The sequence below is a fragment of the Piliocolobus tephrosceles genome, chromosome 18 (genome assembly GCF_002776525.5).
Source record: "Piliocolobus tephrosceles isolate RC106 chromosome 18, ASM277652v3, whole genome shotgun sequence".
NCBI lineage: Eukaryota > Metazoa > Chordata > Mammalia > Primates > Cercopithecidae > Piliocolobus > Piliocolobus tephrosceles.
Window position 1 is genome coordinate 70,474,780 of NC_045451.1, and position 19,675 is coordinate 70,494,454.

At 36.4% G+C, this 19,675-nt stretch overlaps 1 protein-coding gene across 2 annotated transcripts in view; it reads left to right on the top strand.

The window, feature by feature from the left end:
* Window positions 1–19,675, top strand: part of VAPA (VAMP associated protein A) — a 41,982-nt gene that overhangs the window by 17,036 nt on the left and 5,271 nt on the right. Inside the window, exons 2-6 of one of the 2 annotated variants that reach the window (XM_023228376.2) lie at window positions 1,143–1,295; window positions 5,161–5,264; window positions 6,023–6,103; window positions 13,567–13,701; window positions 18,621–18,794. In XM_023228376.2, coding sequence (XP_023084144.2) covers window positions 1,143–1,295; window positions 5,161–5,264; window positions 6,023–6,103; window positions 13,567–13,701; window positions 18,621–18,794 — 647 coding nt within the window. The remainder of the gene's footprint in view (window positions 1–1,142; window positions 1,296–5,160; window positions 5,265–6,022; window positions 6,104–13,566; window positions 13,702–18,620; window positions 18,795–19,675) is intronic. The other variant, XM_023228377.2, reaches the window with a different exon arrangement.

The following is a 19,675-nucleotide window of genomic DNA, read 5'->3' on the forward strand; positions in this document are numbered from 1 at the left end:
AATTGTACTTTTATCATATGTATGCTTCCCCCCCCAAAAAAATGCAGACCTGTTTTATTAAAATACTTTCTTTTCTAAAACCTGCCTTTACATGCTTTTTTCTAATTTTCACTCATTTTTATCTCCTTCCTCTCATCCTAGTTCCAAATTTTTATTTATTAGAAAATGTTTTACTACTCACAAACTTTAAGCATAGGATAAAATCAGTTTGCTTCTTACGGCTTGATAATAAGTGTCTTTTAATGACCTTGCCTTTGTAAAATTTTAAAAGACATGCTTATTCTTAAAATTGAAATAAAGAAAAGATAGCCTTCATAATAGTTGTCTTTGATTCCAGCCTTCTAGCTTTTTTTTTTTTTTAAATATAACTTTAAACGAATTGTTTTTAGAATCATTTAAAATTACTTTTGGAGTAGTTAGAACTGTGGTTATTGTTCCCAACTGGAACATGTTTTTATCTTCTGCCTCCAAATTAACCGGTATTTATTTTGTTGTCTAAATTAATCTGCATAATTTTTCTTTAGGCTTTTCTTTAGCAAAATGGATGAGCCTTTTGGGTTCTTTGTTTTGTAATTTTATGTTGTTTGGGTGCAGAACCAAAGCTTAAAAACTTTATATCTAGAGCATATGGCATAATAAACACTTAACAAATATGTGAATGAATGAATGGATTGAATCAATGAACAAACAAAATTGAGGTAAAGCAAAAGCACTGATGTCATAGGGTGTAGGGTCTTCATATGTAGAGATTTTTGCAGTTGGCCTAGTAAAATGAACTTGAAGATTGACACTGGTTTGCAGACAACTGGGAGATTCCGGTATTTTCAGCAATGTGTTAACAACATACTATAAAAATACAGTTGTAAACTTCATAGATCAGAAGTTTCGTAGTACTTTTTTTGATAGAAATCATACATGTTTATGGTAGAAATTTTGTGAAATACAGGGAATGAAGAAGAAAATACGACCTGTTTTTAAGTCTGCCACCTGGAGAAAGGCAGTGTTAGTAGCCATTTGGGATATTTATGCCTACAAATGTCAACACATAATTAAAATTGAGGTTATATACTTTCAGTTTTGATTCCTTTGTTGTTGAGAATCCAATTAAATTTTGTTTTCTCTTTAATTTTTAAACTTTACAGGCCCCTTCACAGATGTAGTCACTACAAATCTTAAATTGCGAAATCCATCGGATCGAAAAGTGTGTTTCAAAGTGAAGACTACAGCACCTCGCCGATACTGTGTGAGGCCCAACAGTGGAATTATTGAGCCAGGGTCAACTGTGACTGTTTCAGGTAGCAAATCATGTTCTGAATTTATGTATATTTGAATTTTGACATTTTATGATTCTGTTTTTGTTTAATAAGGTTTCATCTGGAGGGAGGGAGATAATTCTTACATTATTCTGGCTTTGCCTTTAAAGATGTCTTGTTATTGTACTATATGCAAGCTGTTTCAGAAAATTTCTCACTCTCATCTTCTGTGTAGGGAGTGTGGTCAGTTTATAAGAAATTTTTGTCAATTACGAACTTTATATCTAGTCTTTATTTCTACAGCTAACCACTACCTTCTCTGCCTTTGTTATTTTATCTTTGAAAAATTATACCATTTTTCTGATGGGTCATTCTCCTTCAGATCGTAATCGTATTACACATTGCATGCAGCTATAGAAGTGTCATAATTCTTTTGCTTAAGAAGGTATAATGCCACTTTTTTGCCTACTGTGTCAAATCAGATGAGTCTTTATGTCTTTCATTGTAAATGTCAACAGTGTCCTGCATGTGAAAACTTTATTTTTATTTTACTACTCTCTTAATGTGTTGACTTGTCAAAGAAGTATGCTTGCCATATATAGATTGCTTACTCCTGCTATGGAGTCGATACTGGTACCATAGCTAATGCCCCCTATAAACTGTTTTTTCCTTTCTCAGTCCCTCTGACTTCACTAATATAGCTGAGAAATAGGAACTAAATATGAGAACTTACATGGTTTCATGTATTTTACTTAGGGGAGAACCTCTCAGGCTGCATTTACTCTTCCTTTACAGCAGTACTTCTCAACTCCCACTATGTGCTATAATAACACAGGGAGCAGGAACACACGTGGATTCATCTCTCTCAGATCGGAATCTCTGGGAGCATGGCTTAGAAATGTGTACGTTTGGGCTGGGCGCGGTGGCTCACGCCTGTAATCCCAACACTTTGGGAGGCCGAGGCGGGTGGATCACGAGGTCAGGTGTTCAAGACCAGCCTGACCAAGATGGTGAAACCCTGTCTCTACTAAAAATACAAAAAATTAGCCGGGTGTGGTGTTGGGTGCCTTGTAGTCCCAGCTACTTGGGAGGCTGAGGCAGAGAATTGCTTGAACCCAGGAGGTGGAGGTTGCAGTGAGCTGAGACCACACCACTGCACTTCAGCCTGGGCTATAGAGGAAGACTCCATCTCAAAAAAAAAAAGTGCACATTAAAAAAAAAAAAGCCTGGGTGATCTTGGTAAGTAATCCCTAAGATACAATAATTCCATATCAGTTTTCAAGTCCACAGCAGAGTTGGGTAGAGAGAGAGAGAACCCAGGGTAGGCTCATTGAGAGTATTCAGAGGTGGAACCTGAGTGCAAAAGCCATGAAGGACAGACCATTGAGTTTTTGGTGACACTAAATCTTTTCTTGGCAGGTATAGCCAAAAATCTCAAGAGCGAGGAAAAAGATGTTTTAGTGAATCTTGTGTTAAGGAGGCCTGGGAGGAGTGCTTTTCATGTTTCTTTGCTAAGTCAGTTCTTGGGATGAAGAGATGGGAAATAAAGATGAAGGAATGCATGCATTCTGGATGTTGCTGCTTTCTACTACATCTTTAAGCCTTTAGCACAATTGGAAGAAGAGAGAATTCTTTCTTTTTTTCTTTATTCTTTTTTTTTTTTGGAGACAATGTCTTGCTCTGTTGCCCAGGCAGGAGTGCAGTGATGTAATCTCAGCTGACTGCAACTTCCGCCTCCTGGGTTCAAGTGATTCTCATGCCTCAGCCACTTGAGTAGCTAGGATTACAGGCGTGTGCCAACGTGCCTGGCTCATTTTTATATTTTTAGTAGAGACAGAGTTTCACCGTGTTGGCCAGGCTAGTCTCGAACTCCTGACCTCAAGTGATCTGTCCACCTTAGCCTCCCCAAATGCTGGGATTACAGGCGTGAGCCACTGCACCTGGCCAGAAGATATAATTATTTCAATCCACATGGCTAAAAATAGTTTATTGGTACAAGCGTTATATCCCTAGGAATCCAAACAGCTATGCAGAATGATTTTTTCTTTGAGGGGCCCAGATTGCTGGTTTCTGTGTGTTAATATTTCTTGAGAAAATAATGTATCAAAGCATTTTCTTCCATAGAAACCTGCCTTATTAAAACCTTCAGACAGACTGGCTACCGATTACACAGACATGCCCTTGGATTGCTCTACTTCAGTGAGAATTTGGCTTTTCCAATTTTTAGTGTAGTGTGTTTCCATTCACAGTCACTCAGAGGTACGCGTCTTCCAGCAGCCTTCTCTGAGTAATTCTCTGTGCTACACGCTCATTTCTCTTTTTCCCCGTGTCCCTTTGACACTTTTTTTTGAATATGTTCCAATTTGTGCACATTTTTATATTTGTTTTCAAGATCGTCTTTGTCTCGTTATTTGGTCTGCGACCTAAATTAGAGTGTAACAGCTATAAACTTAACCATGTTGTAAGTTTTTCGTTTTATTCACAGATTTTTGGTTCATAGTGATTAGCTTATAATGATTACTCAGTGAAGGTTGCTAATGGAATTTTATTTAGCTTAAGCTGTATTCTGAGGCATTTTATCCAGTACATTTCCTGCTGCTGTGTATTTGGCCCCTTGAAAAAGTTGTCTTAACCTTGATAGCAGTTAATGGACTTCTCAGACACACCTTGTGAATAAGACTTTATTACATAATTGTTATTTTCTACATTAATTTACTCGTGTTTATCTTTTCGAAAGTGTGGAGATATATCTTATAAATAATCCAGAGTTAGGGAAATAATTTCTATAATACCATGTACATACTTTGTGTAACTGTTGATTCATTCTTTATGTAGTCTCATATTGGACTCACGTTACATAAATTTAGCATGACTTACAACCACATGGAACCTTAGAAAACTTAAAAGTTGGGAAATTATAAATGCTTAAAAATTTTTAATGTTATTGAGACTGTAGAATAAATTTTAGAAATCAGGAGGCTATGTGGTTTCCTTGTGTACTTTTGTTTTCTTAGAAGATTATTCATAAACTGAAATAGATGTTTATTTAAAATACATGTTTGAAAAACTAATTATGTTAATACATGGGACAGGCGCTGCGGCTAAGGCCTGTAATCCTAGCACTTCGGGAGGCTGAGGAAGGCGGATCTCTTGAGCCCAGGAATTCGATACCAGCCTGGGCAAAATGGCGGAAACCCTTTCTCTACAAAAAATAACAGAAATTAGCTGGGCCTGGTGGCATGTGCCTGTAGTCTTAGCTGTCTCGGAGCCTGAAGTGGGAGGATTGCCTGAGCCCAGGGAGGTTGAGGCTACAGTGAGCAGAGATGGCGCCAGTGCACTGCAGCCTCACAACAGAGTGAGACCCAGTTTTAAAAAGCAAAAAATAGATGGTAGTGAAGTGTTAAGTTACTATTTATGCTTTAAATATCCCAGCTGTATAATTTTAAATCAGAAAACACTAAAATGAAGCCTAAGTTCATAGTTTTGATAGCTTAGTAGATTTTATCTGAGCTTATAGGCATTATGGTTAAACATTGGCAAAGTTTTGAAAATTTTCACAAGCTGAGTTTAGAAAGGGCAAAATCATAGATTCATATTTAATTTTTAATTGCAATTGTTTATTTTGTTGGTTGTGGAAAACTTAGTAAATTAGAAAGGCAGACAATTTAAAAATACTTGGGATCCATTAAGTTGATTCTGGATTCTTAAACATTCCGGTATTTGGTTTCTTAAACCCTTCTTAGTTTTCTTTAAATTTGCATATTTGTGAAGTAATAGGAATGATACTATGGCCAGATACTGTTTAAGGCAAATCCCAGACTTGGTATAATTTAATCTGTAACTGTTTCAATGTATGTCTTTCAAACATGCAGGAGACGATATAATATATCCTTTTTTTCTTATTTAGTAATGTTACAGCCCTTTGACTATGATCCAAATGAAAAGAGTAAACACAAGTTTATGGTACAGACAATTTTTGCTCCACCAAACACTTCAGATATGGAAGCTGTGGTAAGTATAGAAGAGGAATTTATTTTGGGGAGTGGAGTTTAAACTGTGGGTTTTGTTCAGCAGTCAGTAGAAAAACTTAATTTCTAAAAAGTAAAAGTTAAATTTAGATTTTTAAAAAACTGCCAATGTCTTCATTGTAGATAATTCTAACTTACAGAATGAAAGAATTTTTAAATAGTATTTTTTTTTTTTAGAAACAATTTAGGAATGCTGCTACTGGCCTAGTGCAGTGGCTCACACCTGTAATCCCAGCCCTGTGGGAGGCCAAGATGGGAGTATCTCAAGCTCAGGAGTTCGAGACCAGCCCAGGCGACATGACAAGACCCTGTCTAAAAAAAAAAAAAAAAAAAAAAAAAAAACTAACAACAAGTAAAATGAGCTGGGTAGTGTTGGATTGTTGGATGCCTGTAGTCCCAGCTACCCAGGAGGCTTGCTTGAGCCCAGGAGGGGCCACTGCACTCCAGCCTGGGAGACAGAATGAGACCAACGGGAAAAGAAAGAAATGCTGCTATTAAGAAGAAAGTCCTGTGGTTGCTAGTGATATCATTGTGATTTTAATGGATGGTGATAGTAACTCTAGGATTATATAAAGATTCTGTGACATTAGCCAGTAACAATGGAAGGGTGATCAGTAAAGAGTGCACCAGTGTATTTCAGCCAAGCCAGGCAGCTACACTCATCTTTTAGCTGTCCCATGAGGTCAAACTTACCATGATCATACCTCCTATGTCTCATGTTTGGTTTTATTTATTTTTTAGTGGAAAGAGGCAAAACCTGATGAATTAATGGATTCCAAATTGAGATGTGTATTTGAAATGCCTAATGAAAATGATAAATTGGTAAGTAGGAAAATGTAAAAAAAATTGGAAGCTGTTGAGCTCTCAGTTCCTTTGATTAATTTTGCTTCTATTTTTGACCTTTGAGGTATGTGTGGTATGGCTATTTCACGTCATAAGACTCAGTGGTTAAGTTTTAAAAAACTTGATATACTTTTTTTTTTTTTTTAAATTTTGTTCATCCAAGAAGAAAGAAAGACTCACTTTAGGTCTAGACTACATCCTTTAAGTATAGCAGATTTTTGTGGTGTAAACCACTACAGGTTCTTTTTTAGAATGAGACGTGTATACATAATTTAAAAATACATATAAATTGCTTTTTGGCCATTATGTACCAGCAGTTTGGGGATAAAAAATTCACTTACATGGACAGTTTATTCCAGGTTTAGCTATTCCCAGGTATTTTGCTCACTTTTGTTTTTAGTCAAATCCATCTGATTGCTTTCTTTAGTAAATAATTGTTATGCTGCTCACTCATTAGTGTAAGTCAAATACAATTTGGGGGACTGAGGGATATATGTGTTTATTTAAAAACAAACAAATAGTAGTCTGTGAATGTACAAAGTGGATTATAGTCACTTACCTTGTCCTTTTCCGTGTCTGGATTGCAAATTTGAATCTTTCCCTATGGTTTTTCTATGTGTGTATGAGACTTAATACGTACAATCATATGGATAAATAGAATTGTTTGGCACAATTTGGTTACAGTCTGACATGACTACTGCCTTAATCTGGTGGCCATTTGCTCTATTGAAAAGTAAACATGCAGATTAAATACATGGGCTCAGTTACTGTGTTTCTCCTTCAGGATAAGCAGAAATGAAAAGGTCTCTGGTAATTAGATGTTGACCAAATTAGTTTTTGAATTTTAAAAATACCTCTTTTAAGTGATTTTTGAGGTATTTGCCAAAAGCAAAAAAATGTGAACACGTATATTCTCTGTAAAGTGAGTGTTAGATGGCCTGTGTATGCTTCCCATTTAGAGGTTTTCTTTTTTGCTTAGGCTGAGGGAAGCTAATAGCTTGCCCAGCTCTTACTGTTGAAATCAAGAAAACACAACAGCATGTTGTCTGGATCGACTTTTTAAAAAAAACATTTGGATATTTTCTCACTTAGAGTTTTATGTCATTTTTTACAGTAATTCATTCAGCGTAAATCTGTCTTCTCTCTGGGCTTCTGCTATGCTCTGGATAGCACACACTTTGAGATGTGTGAAAAGGATTGTGACTGCAGGTATTTGATACTGCTGATTAAGAGTAGCTCTCACTGGTTTGGAAACCAAACCAGAAGTTGATGGGAATGATATGGTAATGACAGTTGAACCCAGCCATTTACCCATCTTGTGTGAAAAGAGCAGTTATGCCTACCTATTGGTCTAGCCCATAGTTATCCAAGAAAGTAGTTTTGGGTCTCTTTTAGCACTTGAGCAAATACTGAATGGAGTTCCCAGAATCGCCTGTGGTGGAACTTGAGCAGCAGTAGTTTGAACCTGGAACCTTTTCAGAGCAGGTATTACTAGTAACCTAAAAGCTGTTAAGTAACTTCAGAGTACTCTAGAGAGTATCTTGAGTCGGAGCCTTGATTAGCCAGCTGTTAATGTATTTTCACTAATTGGATTATCTGGACTTGTATATTAAATTGTAGGAAATATCTGCTAAAGATAATTTTTAAGATTTATTTTGAAAAACTTGAAGCACCTAGAAGAGTAGGTAGGAGGAGTACAATGAACCTCTGAACTTATGAGCAGCTTTAACAATGACTAGTTTGTGGTTAAGCTTATTATATATAAATCCTATTACTTCTCATCTTAGGTATTATTTAAGGCAAATCCCAGACATGGTATAATTTAATCTGTAACTGTTTCAATGTATGTCTTTCAAAGTACATTTAAAAAAGACACAAGAGTTTTAATGACAATATTGTTACTATGCCTTTAAAAATTTAGCAATCCTTAATATAAAGCTATCCAGGCAGCATTAAAACTTGTCACACATGTCATTAAAAAAAATTTTTTTCTGCAGTTTGTTTGAATTAGATGAAAATAAAGTCCAAATAGTTCTTTTTTTTTTTTTTTCTTTGAGATGGAGTCTTGCTCTGTTGTTCAGGCTGGAGTGCAGTAGCACGATCCTGGCTCACTGCAACCTGTGCCTCCTGGGTTCAAGCAGTTCTCCTGCCTTAGCCTCTAGTAGCTGGGATTACAGGTGCACACCACCACGCCTGGCTAAGGTTTGTAATTTTTGTAGAGACAGGCTTTTGCCAGACTGGTCTCAAAATCCTGACCTCAGGTGATCCACCTGCCTTGGCCTCCCCAAGTGTGCTGGGATTACAGGTGTGAGCCACCGTGCCTGGCAGAGTCCAGATACTTCTGTTGGATGATATGTTTCTTAAATCTCTTAGTTTGTTGTTTCCTCCCTCTCTCTCTTTTTTTTTTTTTGCAAATTATTGAATGTTTTTATTATTAAACTATGTTTGCCTATAGACTTTCCCACAGACTTGATTTTGCTGATTCCATCCTTGTGGTGCCATTTAGCCTTTTCCCCCTGTCCCTGGTATTTCCTATGATTGAAAGTTTGAAATGAGTGGTTCTCATCAGGGGCAATTGATTTGCTCCTCTAGGGACCGTGTTTGGAAACATTTTTGGTTTTCACGACTGAGAGGTAGGTAAGGGTGCTACAGGTAACCTGTTTAGTGGGCAGAGGCCAGAGATGCCTTTCAGCTTCCTGTGATGCACAGAACAGCCCCCACAATAAAGAATAATCTGGCTCAAAATGTCAGTAAAGTTGAGATTGAGACAGTATGGCCTAGGTCTGTTAATTCATTTAAGATTGTCTGATGGTGATACTCTGTCATTCCTACTTCATAACACTCGTTACAATACTTGTGTAAAGAGAAACTTGTGCTTATGTAATATTTGATTATTGAGTGGTAGAGTTTAAAAAGGCAGAACAAATGCCAAAGTGTATCTTGAAAGGTTTTGAAAAATGAGTTGGTTTATAAGCATCCCACCTCGTGATGTGCAGTTGATCTTCCACCTTCCATCCTTTCCTCCCTCCCCCCCGCTTCTATATTGATAAAACTCATGAATTTAAACATATTTGAGTTTTAACTCTTGACAGTTAATTATTATGATTGGTGCTCAAGTTGCCTGGTAAGGATACTTTTCACGTTGGTTCTTGAGTTTTTTTGATCTTCATAGTCTTTGGTAATTTTCTTGTCTAATGTGACAAGATTTTTCCAGGTTCAGACCTGGAAAGAAGCTCAGGACCATTTCAGTAGGAGATGGTATTTCAGGACTACGATCGGCCGGGGCCCTGTGACAAAATTGATTTTTAATTTTATCAAACTCTCTATTCATTTTTTTGACCAAGATAAGAGTGGAGGCCCATTTTTCATTTGGTGGTGCTTCTTCAAATGGTAAAATTTTAATGATAAAACAGCATATAGGATGATGTGGATCCTTTTATTTCTTGGGGTAATGATTGCATTTTATGGTTGGATTATGTTGGGTAATTCAAAATGTGCAAAATCCAATACTGATCCTGAGAAGAATGGGCAGGTACTTCTATGAACCGGCTGAAGTGGTGTTTCAGTATAGCAATACATAAATATAACTTATGACTTTCATGGCTCACTGGCCTTGCCATTATGATTTTTGATGGATGTTTTTGAATGTTTATAATTTACATTTCAAGTTTTACACATAAAATGAGACTTAAAGATTGTAATATATCACCATTTCAAATTTATATAATTCAAACTTGCAAAAATTGTGTCTATACTATTTAGGCTGGAAGTGGCCTTAATTGATTAATGTGTATGTTAAAGAGAGGCTAAAACACAACTGTATTTTTATAAGGCAGTATTTCCCAGTGTGTTAGGTTGGAAGCGGTCTGTACTCAGGTGAGCTTGGAAAAATACTGTAAATGTCTCCAAGAGGAATCACATGTGTATCTGCCTATTAAAGGCTCTGAGAAAACTTAACGGTAAAGAAATATATTTAACCCAGTATTTTTTTTTTAATTTAAAATAACCTAATTAGGAAATACCGACGTTCTGAAAAAATATACTTTGGGAAATACTGTTCCTGCCTAAACTCACTCTTGTAATATTAACTAACCTGCAGATTGTACAAGAAATGTTACATACTGAGAAATGTGTTTAAACTCAGTGCAACCTGGCACAGACCCAGTTCCATCTGAGTTGTTAATTGATTGTGTGACTTTCAAGTTATCAATTTAATGTTGCATCTCATCTTTTATAGAAAATATGAAATCTTAAGGTACCAAATCTGAAGTCTTACGATAGTACAAAATATATAAGAAGTTTTCGTTTCTAACAATTAAGGATAAAACCTTTTATATGTCTAAAGATAAATAACAAAACACCTCTTTCTTAATATTTTATTTGTGTGGTAATAAGACCCTATTGATAATTGTATCCTCCTGTTTCTAGGTCAATATTCTTTATAGATGAAGTTGATAAAACTGGTTAAAAAAAGTATTTTTGACATGTTGGTTTCTTTCTAGTATCTGTAGATAAAATTAGTAGTTAATATTCGTTTTCTTTGTTTAGCATGAAATTTGGCTCTTTGGAAATTAGGACATTATTGGATAGTGTGATACACAGTTTGTTAATTTACTTCAGATGAATTGATAGAATGCTATATGACGCTGAATCCTGACTTACACAGTTGCTGAAATATGACAGTCCCTTATTCAAAGAAAATACATTTCTAAATGTGCAAGATGAACAAAAATGTTTTGAAAACTTGGTGATGTATTTTTTGAAAGTATAGAGTGGAAAATATATTTTTATCTTACAGTTATGATTGTGATACAGAGAATTCTTTGAGATCTTTTGATCTTTTATTTTAGTTTATTAGTATGTTGTAAAAAGTGTGTTAACTTAAGCAAAATCAGTTTAATTTTTAACTGCGTTGCTGGTAACAGCTTAGGATTTAACATAGAACTCTGTGGATGGCATTTGTATTTTTTTGTTCAGCTTTATTTAGTGTTTAGAGCAGTGGAAAAGTTCATAGGGGTTCTTTACACCTTTATTTTTTGTTTCGATATATGCATACATTATTAAATGATCACCACAATCAAGTGGATTAACATACCAATCACCTCAGATAAATAGGTCACATTTACTTTAAAGAGTCGATCAAAATTTCATTTTTGGTAGTCAGCTTAGAAAAATTTGGTTAGTGTTGAAAACAGATTCTGCAATAGCTATCACAGTTGTTGATATTGTAGAGGTAACAAATCTTGAACTTTATGATTTTTTTTTAATGTGTCTTAACCCCGCTCCCTCACTTCCCCAGCCCCTCTTCCTGTATCCTTGTGCAGAAAGAAGTACACTAGTATTTAAGTACTGTATTAGTCTGTTCTCACATTGCTATAAAGAAATACCTGAGACTGGGTAATTTATAAAGAAAAGAGGTTTAATTGGCTCACAGTTCTGCAGGCTGTACAGGAAGCATGGCGGCTTCTGTATCTGAGGAGGCCTCAGGAAACCTCCAGTCATGGTGGAGAGCACAGGGGGAGCAGATGCCTCACGTGGTAGGAACGGGAGCAAGAGAGAGCGAAGGGGCGGTGCTACACTCTTTTTAACAACCAGATCTCATGAGAACTCTATCATGAGAACAGTACCCCAAGGATGGTGCTAAAGCATTCATGAAGGACCCACCCCCATGATCAGTCACTTCCCACCAGGCCCCACCTCCAACACTGGCGATTACAATTTGACATGAGATATGCCGGGGACGCAGATCCAAACCGTATCAAGTGTGTTGCATACGTATACCCCACTTGTTTGAGGATTTTGATCTTTTTATGGATGCTATTAATTCTTGGGTGTTTACATGTTTGGCATGCAGTGAAAAAGTATGATGTTATTTTGTTGATTTCCTTAGACTTTTTAGGACTTTGATACTGAATATATAAGTAAGGAAATGATTGAAGTTTTGTGTTCATCTTATAGGGTAAAAAATGGAGCCAGCTTTAGAAGCACAGTGGCTAAGTTCATATTTTTATTTTTATAGTTTAAATAAATCATTTATTTGTGACAAAACAATTCTCATTTATTTGAACCATCTCTAAAGTGTGGGCTACTTTTTGGGAAATAGCTCTCTGATTTGGATCATAGATAAGGTGCCCCAGGAAACTTAGGAACCCTTTTATTTTAGAACAAAAGGACTCTTAGTATTTTTTCCTGGATAACAAGCATAAGCAGATACCGTCCTTAAGCACACTGAGATGTGTCGTTACCCTAGTCCTCCCTAGTCCTCGGGATCAGCAGGTGTGTGCCAGTACATTTCATTTTGTTAATGGCCCCCAGTGTCTTCAGTTGAGTTATTGTCAGTGCTAGTACTGAAAGCCATTCAGCATGTTCCGTGTATTGTTGACAGCTGGAGGCACATGATACGAAAGTGCTGACTATTGTACAAAATAGGGTTCTTTGAATCATTAGCTCTGTTCGGATTGTCAGCTCTGTATTATGAAATACGTAATGTCCAATTAGTGGTAGTGGTTATTTTTTAAGGATCAAATGTGGTTTTATTATTTTTGAAGTTTTATGACCTATTCAGTTCTTTGTGTTCACTTCTAAAAAATTTTCAAGGCCTTAACTCTGACATTTTCTGAATTTCTTAAATGTATTGCATTTCATTTATGTCCTCCATCTGACATTTGAAGGTGACATATTTTCTAGAAAAAAAAAACTGGTTTGTTTTAATGAAGACTGAGGGGCTGTAAAGAACAAGGATGTCAGGGGTCTTATTATAAAGACATTTTATAGTTGAATGTACATTATTTTCTGTTGAGACAGAGAACAAATGGGATATCAGTAAGTATAATTAAGGAATCCCTTTCCTACCTGTTTGTATAATACAGTATTGCTTTTATCTATTAAAGGAATTTGAAAAGAAAGGAAGAGAACTATGGAGTTAATGGTTATGTGAGTCTTTAAGTGTGTTTATTGGCCTGGGATGTGTGTGAGGGCGTGAATGTATTAGGGGATAGGCTTTAAGTACAAGAGAGATTTATAAAATTGTTCAGATTGAGTGTTATCAAAGGTGAGAAGACATGAAGGTGCTTGTTTTTCAGATTATTGACAGTTATTAATTAGTAAAAAACATTAAAAGCCACAAAGAATTGGATGGTATTCATTTTAAAACAACATAAGGCTGGCATAAATTTTAATGAAGTATGTACATTTAATAGGTGCACATAATGCAATTAGATTATAACTAATTTTGTTTGGGAAATATAAAAAGCGAGTTCAGAAACTACTTTTGCTTTAACATAGCTATTACTTGTTAGTATCATCTCTTATGCATTAATGCATTTTTATAAAGTGTTAATGTTTTAGAGCCTAATGGTTTCTGTGTCAGTGATTCCCAGTATCATGCAGAAGAAATCAGAGTTGGGTGAGAATCTGAGAATATGTTTCCCATGCCGTCTCAGGGTGTAACTCCACCAGGGAATGCTCCGACTGTCACTTCAGTGAGCAGCATCAACAACACAGTTGCAACACCCGCCAGTTACCACATGAAGGATGACCCCAGGGGACTCAGTGTGTTGAAGCAGGAGAAACGGAAGGTTTGTTATAGGGAGCTAACAGACTTAGGAGTCTACTAGTGTTCATGATTAAGTTAATGTCAATATCTAGCAATAAGTGGTATTGTGAGTGTGTTATATGAAGTAGATAGAATTGAACTATGCCTAAAATTACAATAAAACCACAAAGCACTTAAAAATCATGCACACAAACTACTCTGTTCTAAAAAACTTCTGAACTTACTAAAATCTCAACAGTGAGCAGGACAGTATAAGTGTGAACATTACGAAGTTAGTGTACTTTTTTTCTTTGAGATTTGGGGGGCGTACTCTTTTTTTTTTTTTGAAACGGGGTCTCACTCTGTCACCCAGGCTGGATTCTCCCACCTTAGCCTCCTCAGTAGCTGAGACTACAGGCATGTGCCACCATGCCTGGCTAATAATTTTTCTATTTTTTTTGGTGGAGGTGGGGTTTCACCATGTTGGCCAGGCTGGTCTCAAACTCCTGACCTCAGGTGATCCGCCTGCCTTGGCCTCCCAAAGTCCTGGGATTATAGGTGTGAGCCACCACACGTGGTCAACCCCATAGTTTTAGCAGATTGTTTATAGTTTGATTTGGTTTTGCATATGATATGCATTACTAAGGCTTTAAAAAGTTACTGTTTAAATGTTTAATATTTTTTTGTTTTTGTGATTGAGAATTATTTACTTCTGGAAATCATGATCCTAGAGAAACAGTAAATTGGTTGTTTAGGGTGGGAAAAAAAATTTCAGGTAACCTTGTTACTTAAATCCTGTCTCTTAATTCATAGGTTAAGACCTTAATTCTGCCTCTCACGGTTTATGACAGTACTCTTGACTTTAGCCTCTTAACTCCTTTTATGTGCGTTTTTATCTATCACTCATGTTACTTGTAAGAATGTAGCCCCACGTTTATGTCCTTTATCTCATTTGTTCTTCCCAAGGCTTCTTTGCAAACTTGTTCTTGTATTTCCAATTCCTAGTTCCCTCTTTTTCTAATTAACTTAAAGCACAAGCACAGTGTATAGATACATAAAAATATCTTTTTATGTCCTTATTCTATAGGCTTTTTTTTATTTTTTAAATAAGATTTTTTTAAAAACTTTTTTTGTGAAGACTAAGACACGGCACACACATCAACCTAGGCCTACACAGGGGCGGAATCATCAGTATCACTGCCTTCCATCTCCACATCCTGTCTCACTAGAATGTCTTCAGGGACAGTAACACGCATGGAGCTGTTATCATCTGTGATAACAGTACCTTCTGGAATACCTCCTGAAGGACCTGCCGGAGTCTTAACTTTTTGTTTTCATAAGTAGGAGTACATTCTAAAATAAATGATAAAAAGCATAGCACAGTAAATACATAAACCTGTAACATAGTCATTTATTACCAAGTATTCTGTATTGTATATAAATCATGTGTGTGATACTTTTATATGACTGGAGTACAGTATGTATATTTACACCAGCATCACCACAAACATGTGAATAATGTGTTGTAAGACCTCACTAGATAATAGGAATTTTTCAGTGCCATTATAATTGTATGGGAACACTATCATATGTATGGATCATTGTTGACCAAAACATCATTATACAGTGCATGACTGGACAACTCATAGATGGAGGATTACTGCAGATAGGCTAAATAGTGGAAAATGGACAAGGTTGGTTTATTGTTTTAGTTGATATACACCTTGATTTTCCAGCTTACTCTAAATTGCAGGGTTAAATGTAAGGTTACTGTGCATCAGTTTACTAAGAGTCACAGCATGTGGAATCCCTCTAGTTTGCTTGTTTCATGGTTCTCAGAAGAACCAGTCTTCTCTTTCTGGACCAGTTTGAAGCAACTCTCAAGAAACAAGCTGTTTTATTGGAGCCAAACCTCACTATTAGAGGTCCTGAATGGAAGCATATACTTAAAGTTACACGTGCTTAATGTTTTCCATCAGGCTGTTCAGATTGTCACTCCACGCATGACTCAAACCCCACCCTCCCATCACACTTCCCCCCATTTTTAACTCACAACTAAGATTAATGTGCTATATTACATATAAATATGTAGCATATGTATATGTAAATAAAATAGATTTTCTTGCACCTATTATGTATGTTGACTGGTTTGTAAGGGGCCGAGGTAGTATGTGATATAACTTATTGGGCACACTTTTGAAGTATGTTTCAGCTTCACTGCATTCTTTGCATTCTAGTCTCTTTATGCTCCACAAATTGGTTATCATTTCTTCTTTTTGTTACAAAAGCAGTATAACTTTTTTTTTTCTTCTTGAAACGGAGTCTTGCTCTGTTGCCCAGGCTGGAGTGCAGTGGCGTGATCTTGGTTCATTGCAAGCTCCGCCTCTGGGATTCACGCCATTCTGCTGCCTCAGCCTCCCGAGTAGCTGGGACTACAGGCGCCCACCACTACGGCTGGCTGATTTTTTGTATTTTTATGGAGACAGGGTTTCACCATGTTAGCCAGGATGGTGTCTATCTTCTGACCCTGTGATCCACCCTCCCCGGCCTCCCAAAGTGCTGGGATTACAGGTGTAAGCCACCACGCCCGGCCCAGTATAACATTTTTAAGAGAAATTTCAATGAAAAAGAAAAATCTAATTGTATTTGCTTAGATAAATTCTAATCTAATTCCAAGTCTAATTCTATTAGAATTAGAAACATCTAAATCTAATTCCAATCTAGTTATCTTTTTCTAGTTATCTTTTTATGGAATATCTTCTTATGGATGTGTTATTTAAATTGGAAAGAATGGAAAGCTGCCCATCAAATGCTTAACAAAAGTGAAATGTTTAATTTTGGCAAGGTGTAGAATAGAATATTTAATGACATGTCATTTAAAATGATTATTAAAAATGCGTATCAATGAATAAGCAAATATGTATGCCCAATTTTATAAAATGTGTGTGGAAAAATAGTAATATAAATAATAGTTTTGTTGATTTCATGAGATTATGGGAAATGATTTTTTCCCTTCCCCCCATAATTTAAAATTTTATGCAATGTAAAGAATTTAAAAACAAAAATCTAGTTGTCAAGAGCTTGATGATCTTTGTTTTAGTTTTTTTCTCTTTGGTGTTGACCCCATGTATATCTTTTTTTCCCCCTTTTGGAGACAGAGGCTCATCTCACCTGGGCTGGAGTGCAGTGGCAGGATCTCATCTCATTGCCGCCTCCACCTCCTGGGCTCAAGCCACCTCAGCCTCCTGAGTAGCTGAGATTAGAGTTGCACACTACCATGCCTGGCTAATTTTTAGAATTGTTTTTTGTAGAGACAGGGTCTCCCTGTGTTGCTCAGGCTGTTCTTGAATTCCTGGGCTCAAGCAGGCCACCCATCTCGGCCTCCCAAAGTTTTGGGATTTACAGGCATGAGACATGGTACCCTGCTTCATCCTCTTAAGTTTTTCATCAATTTTCTGGTATGGGTATGATACTTGTTCCCAATTTTTAACCGAAACCTGAAAGTTCTTCTATTGCCATATTGGTGGCCATTGCCACCTCCTTTATAGAGGAAGTCAGTGTGCCAACTTCATTATCAGAAGTTGGATTTGTGTTAGGATAGAATTTGACCACACTGAAAATCATTTTGCAATGAGTTCTAACTACTATTAAGGAAAATAATAGGAAAAAGTATTGGCAGGGTAAGATATATCTGAAGCAATGTTTTAATAGTAGAGGTGGCTATTATTAGATTGGTTGGGGTGGAAGAGATTGGGGTGAAGAACAAAAAAGCTGGCAAGAGAAAAACTCAGAGAAAGAATTGAAGTAGGCTTCTTTAAAACCTTTCTTAACTGGGAAGCTTGAAGAAAAATGGAAGAATCTACCGACAGGTCAAATACATACTGTTGTTGTTTAGAACCTCATTATAAATTTTCATTTTTAAATAGATTTTATGTGGATTTAGGCATACTAATCAAATCACATCCCCTTCATAAGAAGAACAAGTTTTGCCCTTCGAACAAATAATCTATTTATACTTAATATAAATTTGGTAGCTGGGATGGTGTGGTAGGTGTGCAGCCTCTGATAAATCTTATAAGTATTGTGGAATGCCATAAAGTTGATTTTGTAAATGTCTTGGTTAGCAGTTTATAGCCGAATATAGCAGATTTTATCTAAAATTATTTTAAAGCAAGTAAAAATTTAATTAAAATGAAAAAAACTTGTTACACTAATACTGCTACTATGTGTGGTGACATAAATGCTGTTAGAGTGAAGGATGTTGGGGTACTTTAGACCACGGGCTGAAGAATGCGTAGATGCTGTCATAGATGTTTATTTCCAGGCCTTCAACACTAACTTCAAATGGTTCAGTGTTGGTTAGGATTAAGATTTTGGGGCTCATAGTCTTCAAAGCATGCTAATTTTTACTGTGATGTTGAATCACGTGAATTAAAGCAAACAGCATTACTAAAGATGATAATAGAAGTTAGCTTTTTTGGCATGTTTTTTCTTAGGTAGTTTCTAATTTTATTGGAATGATTGCGATAGCATTCCCCTAACCCCCAGAACCTTATCTGAATTGCAGAACCAGAGCACGGAAAAGGACCTTCGTATTTGGATTTTGTTGACGTCAGTCATTCAGCATACTTTGAATAACTACTCTTGACCAAAGTGCTGGTTTTAGGGGTAAATACAAAGAGAGATGGCTCTTGCTCTCCCAGCCTTTGAAGTATTATAGGAAAGAACTTGAACAATAATTATTAAGATACATAATAAAGTGCTATGGTAGATGTACATGCCAGGGATTATAGGAATAGAGGGAGTGGGCTGATGATTTAGACTAATCTGACTGCTGATATGTACTGATTTAGGCCTTTTAAAGAGTTTTTCATAAACAAAGATGTAGAATTTATGTTTTTGTTTGTTTAAAACCTGTAAGAAGATTTGGTTAAAAAAATTCTCAATGTCTTTGTAATACAGAACGACATGGAACCTAGCAAAACTGTTCCACTGAATGCATCTAAACAAGATGGACCTATGCCAAAACCACACAGTGTTTCACTTAATGACACCGAAACAAGGAAACTAATGGAAGAGTGTAAAAGACTTCAGGGGGAAATGATGAAGCTATCAGAAGAAAATCGACACCTGAGAGTAAGTTCTGTTGGTTGAAAGTAAGTTGATTTAAATGAAGGTATAGGACATGTTGAGTGTTATTAGGCCATTTTAGCAGTTAGTTTTTAAATTTATCCTTGGTCAGTTCTTTCTTGTTTTCCCCAATTTGATTATGTCCTGACCTTTGCTTCCCACCCTACTCCTCTCTTAAAAGTCTTCCTGTGGTTTCTCATTGCCACAAGTTCCTTAGCACACATTCTAATTATTTGTGATCTGGCCTGCAGCATTGCCAGCTTCAGCTCTTGTTTCTCCTGTCCTTCCCATTTTGTGCCCTAGTCATACTGAACTAGGATTGTGTTGCCCCACATCGTAGCCATTAGTCACCTAGGGCTGTTGAGCACTTGAAATGGGATTTGTTCAAATTGAGCTGTGCTGTTGAGTGTAAAATATTGATGTTGAGTTAGTACAGAAAAGGGTAAATTTTTCTTTTTTTAATGGTTACATATTGAAATAGTAGTTTGGGTATATTGGGTTGAATCAAATATATTATTAAAATGAATTTTACACATTTCTTTTTACTTTTTAAATGTACTATTGGAAAATTTAACGTTACATATGGGGTCACATTTGAAGCTCACATATTTGCATGGGGCAGCATTGGGCTGGAGTATGCTGGAGAAGCATCTGTTTATCACCCCTCTTTTGCTTTAGTGTAAGCTCTTCACTGTGACTGGAAAGGCTCAGAACCCTGTCCCTCCCGACACAGCACATACACATATTGTCTTGCTACTATATTCTTGTCGTCTTTTCAGTATAGCCTTTGCTGAGACCCTCTCCAAAAGAAAAAAAAATCGATTTGTCCTGTCTGCTTTGTGCCACCACTATGCCGATTGCATTCTACTGCTCTTACTTGTTAGAGG